Raw genomic sequence first — 6,427 nt, 5'->3', positions numbered from 1 at the left:
AAAAATCTGGGGTTCATTTTCTAAACAAAAATACTCCAACTCCTCAAGATCTCACCTGCATGCCACAATCTAGTCAATACCTACCTCCATTTGAGCATCCCACCATCTCTCACACATGATGCTGAAAAGCCCTGGAACAATTAATTACTAGGCATGGCTCTTTTTTACTTAGGGAGCAAAAATTAACAATCTTGGCGTTCAATTTTTAAATAATAAATAGAAAATATTTATTTTACAGCATTTTCAAGATCATTTTGACAAAAAGGCAGTTTTCATCAAGCATTTGACAAACCAAAAGAACGAACTTTTACAGGAAGCTTCATAGCTCATACAATTACATACACAAGGTGAGTTCTTGCTTTTTAGGTATATTTACGTATGTGTATGTTTCCAGTTTTAACAATTACAAACTAAAAGCTAATATACTGAATTTCGAGAAAACTCCTACTCATGATATAATTACATTGCAGTAATAAAATCAGTGCTTAATATGTGCAAAACAGACAGATCTGAAAACAATATAGTACCTTGCCACATTGCCAGTTCCCCATCTACACAAATCTGTTATGTTTCTGTTTCTTATCTATCTCATCTCTTCAAAGACCTGTTTCCTAGTACTAGCTAGCTCTGTGTTACCGACAACGCATGTTTTTGGAAACAGCACTACAAATCTTATACTAAGATTATAAGAAGATAAAATTCATTGCCAGTGTGGTGACCAGCAAAAAACCATGGCATTTTTCTCATTGCTTTAATGAGTAATCAGCATTAAAAAAAAAGAAACAAGAAAAAATATCCCCTTAAAAGCCCCAAGCAGACAAAAATCAACCAACTGACCCTCAGGTGTCTTTAGTTTATTATAGAGGCATCAATCTACTGACAAAGACATAACAGTGTCTTTGGGCAAAGTCATTTTGTGCTTTCCACATCAGGACAATGACAGCAGCTGGCCACTAGTCATATTGAAAGGAGGAAACATCGTGAAAGGAGGGTGAGGAAAAAAGGCTCTATCTGATTTTCAGCACCAGTCAAACCTTCCAATACCACTACTATATAATTAGATCAAAGCAATGAGATTTGGATCTTCAGAGAAGAATTGATGACTAGCAGCAGGACTTCCTAAAATTCAAGTGAAAAGAAAGAAAAACTGTAGAATTATGCTGAATTTGGAAAAAAACCTGATAGAATATTCACAAGAAACAAGGCTAAAACCAGATTTTACAGCTATATTAGCACGAAGAGATTCCTTAAAAAGATCTTTGGAAATAAAGTGTAGAACTGTGGGACAAATCCTCAGCTCAATTCAACAGCACAATCAAAGTTCATGGCAGCTAAAATCCTGTACTGTATATGTATAATATGCACGATTAGAAATAGGGTAATAATACGTATAATTAAGTTCAAGCCACAGCAATTAAACCTGGATTTTGAACATGGCAGCCATTAGGGAGCTTTGGACTAGCCCCATCTCTAGGAAACACATGAAGGAGAGAGGAGGAGGAACAAATGACAGAACAGCAGCTGCCTAGGAGTGACCTTAAGGATACAAGGTTGTATATTAAATAGAAGAAGTGAAAGCGTGTGGAAAGAACACACAAATAAACATCCTAAAGAGACTAAAAGACCAGTTTATAACAAACCCTGGGAGTTTATGCACATATTAAGCACTGATGAAATTTCCTGTCTGGACATGATTTTATTTTGAATTATCTGAAGCAACAAAACAGTTTAATTACTTTTCCTGTCCCACCTTTATACTGGCATGTGCAAGATTTCTAAAACAGACTTTTTTCTTTTTGTGTTTTCTTTTTTCTGTTAACCACAGTTGCTGCAAATGTAAAACAACAAGTTATCAATGCACCGGTTATTGGTACCGTATGCCTACTTCATAAAATATCTGCAAAATAAAGCACCCTATTATAAGGGTAACCACTGTCTCAGCTTGTATATGAAAAAAAAATGTGTTAGCACAGCATACAAACCTTCAAGGATCTATTGAATATTTGTAACAATGCGATATAAAACATGATTTAAACATAAAAATATTCATAGTATATACGACAATCTTCCAGTGGTAGTTCTTGGACATTACGCTTCACACATACCATACACACGCATACAGAAACACAAACGTACGCTCACTCTCTTGCTTTGAGACTGATTCTCTAACCCCCAGCAAGGGATTGCCTTTCTTTCAGAGTAATAGTTGTTGCTCTAAGAATACAGCTATTTTCCAATGTATTTGATTCCAAAGAAACACAAAGGAGTGATGTACTCAGATGGCAAATATGTTGCATTATGAAAAGTTAGTCAATAAATATTGTTCTGCTACAGGAAATGTTGTGTAACAGTTTAGCCACATGGTTTGCAATCTTATACAAAAGGGCAGTTTTTCTAAGTCCTTATCATATTACAAGTACTACAGCAAGGGCTTTCTTCAGAAACCTTTTGAGCCTTGATCATATTTCTCGCTCTGTTCACAATCAGTGTTAAAAAAAGCCCAGATCCCCCAAAAAGCAGCCTAGTGTGAAGAACAAATTGTTCAGACAAAAGTCAGTAAGAGCCATGTGCTTTCACATTATCTCAGCTCCTCTCCCCCAAACACATTACGCAGTTATACCACCTATAGAAACCAGGAAAAAATATCTATGCACGTATGTCTCGTATACAAGTAGCTTCGTTCCTCCTCACCGCACTCCGCCCTTCCAGCTCCTGGGTGTGTTGATTCTGTAGCAGACAGCAGTCATGAGATGTGCTAATGACTCCTCCAGGTCACACTTCCCAGAGTCCTTTTCAAGCATTGCCAAGAGAGGGTGTGACTAAGTGTGAATATTTTTTTCTTTGTGGTTTTTTTTTTTTTTTTTTTGCTATAGAAGTTGTCTCTTGGGTTTGTGCTTTGTTACAGTTTCCTATCGTTTTCTCAAAGTACGATATTTTTATTTTTAACAGCTACAGAATTTTGAGCCCTCAGAATGGATTTTTTTTTCTTTTTCTTTCCTTTTGTTTATTTAAGTGCAGGATTAAGTTTTTGCCCTGTCATATGTTACTTTGTTCTCTGATTTCTCTTCCCCCAGCCCTGGGAGACTTGTCTCCCCAGGACTTCCTAGTGGGCAGCTGCCAAGGTCCTTCTCATCTTGTCTCTTGCAGCGTCTACAGGGTGGACGAGCTTTGCTTATAATCCCTCAGGATGACAGAGGCATAGGTCACATCTGGAGGGGTGCAGAGCACTGACTCCGAGACGGGTGAGCTGGGCACGGAGCTGCCCGAAGCCACCGAATCCCGGAAAGGGGATGGAGGCGTCAGTGCCGGAGAGTCTTCCAGAGTCAGTTTGCTGGTCGCCGGCTCCTCATCCTCCTCCTCTGTGTTCTTCTCATAGACATATCCCTGAATAAGTTTGATCTTCTCACTCTCCGCTTCCTCAGATGGGGGAGACAGGGGCTCCTCGCTGAAGGCAGCCACCTGGAGAGGCGGCAGAGGCGGCTGCTGCAGCGAGGGGGACTGGTAGGGGGGCCGCACGCCGTTCCCCGAGCCAGGCGTGGGGAGGACAGAGTTGAAGTCAGGGATGCCGGTGGCAAACTTGTTGACCACTCCTTGCAGCTGGTCCATGAGAGACCGTGGCTGCAGGGGCAGGGTCTTGGGGGGCTGCTCAGGCAAGAAGAGGTGGGTCTCTTCCACTGTGGCCTGCAGTGGGGGAGTCGTTGCCACCCGCCTGTGCACCACCATGGAGGGGCTGCTGGGCTGGTTGAAGCGAACGGGCTCTCTATCTTCTTCCTCCACCACATTGTGCAGAGTCTTACTACTGATGTCAGTAAAGGTCAGGCTCTTGCTTTGGCCGTGGTAGCTTTTAGTGAGGGGTTTGATCACCGCTGTCTGATTGCACCCTGTCTCCTGGCTTTTCACATGCACTGAGAGTCTGTGCCACATGTGTTCCCCTTTGGGAGGTTGTCTTCCACCTGGTTCAGACCATGACACAGACTTTCCATTAGAACTATGAATAAAATAAAGATGGGTTTATTTGCATTTACATTACGCAGACACAGGCAGTATAACAAACAAGCCTACAAAAATACTGATTGCTTTGCCTCATTAATAAGCCTCCCCCCTCCAGTTCTTTGTCTCCTCCCAGAAATATTACAGAAGGAGACAACAGTGTCTTTTAACAGCAGCAATTACTGCAGTTTTCATCTGAAAGCAATTACACCCTGCTGGTTGCCCACCCCACAGCCACCCTGGAAAGCTTAGCCCACGGGAAGAGCTCTGGGAGGGCTGGTGGTGTTTTGAGGACTCTAGCTATGCCATTTTGTACCTAGGTTTGCTCACCCCACCTTGCAGGGGGAAGAGAAAAAGGGGAAGAAAGTCACAGGAAGAGCTTTAATTAAGCCTGATTTATAGCTTATAGGAAATATTTCCAAACTGCTGGAAGAAAAACAACCCACAGCATTAGCCTTTAGCATGCTGGGTAGAAAAGAATTGTTACTAACCCCCCCTTTCCTTTTTATTTCCTTCCCCCCCACCCCTTTTCACTTAGGAACAGATTAGCTATTACAGAAATGAAGGACCCACAGGGCCTCCATCAGGTAGGAGGCAAACATGCTTCTTCCCGAGCAACTATTATTTACAAACCAGGATAAAATGCTGGGATTGAAAGCAGTTGGTTTGTGTGGGTGGAGGAACAGGCAGCTACATGATCATGGCGAGACAAACCCTCCAGCATGCGGGTTGGATCCCATCAAAACGCTGGGGTGTTTGGCTGAGTGAGAACCTGAGGGTCAGGTCTGTTCTTAAGGAATTGTAGTGGGTTTTCTTGCATTTCCCCATACCTTTGCAGGGAGCAGCACTCAAAGCAGAGTGATATCTCATTAGCAGCTGGTGGGACAGGGAGATGAACAGTGCTTAAGAGGACCAAGCAATTGTTTAATTGCAGGTCAGGTGGTAGAGATCATTTACAAATTATGATATACATCACCTGGGCGGAAACCAGAGACCGGAGATAAATTCTGAGATGATTTATGCGAAGCAGCCTTATTTCAGGGTTTCATCTCTCAGGGGGAAGAAGTAAACAAAGGATTAAATTTCAGGCCCTGTGATTGCAGTGCAGGTGGGAGGCAATCTGGGTGGGAGGCTGGCACAGCAGTGTTGCCTCCTGCTATGGCACACACCAGGGGAGATTGCTTCCCTTACATACAGCCTGCAATATTGTTCTGAGTATTTTGCTTTTCCTTACTCAGACTCCTGTGCTTCTCTTTTTCAGGGAGTACATAATTACCAGTTGAATAAAAAAAAAAATGTTGACTGACTTTGTGATAGCTGGAAGAAACTGGTACAGGACATATAATGTAAATCTGGCAAAATGAAAAAGAAATGTACATGACAATGTGGTACTTTTCTGCTGAGCAGTAAATATTCCTGGAGAAAAAAAAGAATTTGAGATGGATCCAAGCTGGGAAATTCATCTCCAACTCCAGACTCCAAACACTGGACCTGTGACTCACCACCTCTGTGGGAACCAGCTCACAAGAACAGGTCAATATAAAAAATTCATAACTCCCCAAAGCATGTAGTTGGTAGAACCTGAAGCTGTTTGGATTTAGAGCTTTAACCTAGAGGGGGGGAAAAAGCCAAGTTCCCAGGTGAAGAATGAAACCTCTATATTATAGTGATCAATGAAAAGATAAGAATGAAGGTTGGGAGACATTCCTGTTTTGATCAAAATGAGCTGTGGTATGACTTTTTTTGAAGTGCTATAGAGATAAAAAAATAAATGTAACTGTTGGGTGTGAAAGATTTTTAAAGTAATATTTTAATATACCAAGATCTACAAACTCTTCACACAGAAACACATTTTGTCTACTTAGGCTTCAAAACAAGGAAAATAAGTCAAGCACTCTCATATTGTATTTTGCTGATGCTATAGCTTTCAAGTACTGTAAAGGGCTTTCCTGAAAAAAAAAAAACAACAACAACAAACCCAAAAACAAACCATGATGATTATCTGCTGTCTTTTATGCTAAGTCCACTTCTGCATCATTTACGTCTTCATGTCTAACTCTGGTGCGTCATCTCAGTTTTGAATCCCTCCTCACACCATCTGTTTAGTCTCTATCTCATTTTGTTCCCAAGATTTTGTATTTTACATCAAAGGCAAGCACTACTATTTTAAGGAACTCTCTACCTCTGTCTTCAGATCTTCCTCCTATTCAGTTCATTTTCCTCCCCCTCACTCTCGAGTTCTGTTCTTCTGACTTCTTTCATCTGTAGCACTCTCCTTAATGTACTTAATCGAGCCCAAGTCAATGGCCATACTTAAATCAAGCTGTGCTGGAATGCAATACTCAAACGTGAACAAACCACTTAATCAGGATTTGTCTGTTACCAGCTTGCTCTATGGGGAAATCTGGTGCCTCCAAAGTGCCTTGCTCTGCTTGCC

At 41.5% G+C, this 6,427-nt stretch overlaps 1 protein-coding gene across 1 annotated transcript in view; it reads right to left on the bottom strand.

Moving 5' to 3' along the window:
• Window positions 1-240: 240 nt before the first annotated feature.
• Window positions 241-6,427, bottom strand: part of GRM1 (glutamate metabotropic receptor 1) — a 195,573-nt gene continuing 189,386 nt past the window's right edge. The window contains exon 8 of the mRNA XM_064446990.1: window positions 241-3,988. Within this exon, the coding sequence (XP_064303060.1) occupies window positions 3,151-3,988 (838 nt within the window). The 3' untranslated portion in view covers window positions 241-3,150. The remainder of the gene's footprint in view (window positions 3,989-6,427) is intronic.

This window comes from Phalacrocorax carbo, chromosome 3 (genome assembly GCF_963921805.1).
Source record: "Phalacrocorax carbo chromosome 3, bPhaCar2.1, whole genome shotgun sequence".
NCBI classification, from domain to species: Eukaryota; Metazoa; Chordata; class Aves; order Suliformes; family Phalacrocoracidae; genus Phalacrocorax; species Phalacrocorax carbo.
The sequence above is the reverse complement of the archived record's forward strand: the minus strand, read 5'-3'. Positions and strand labels throughout refer to the sequence as shown.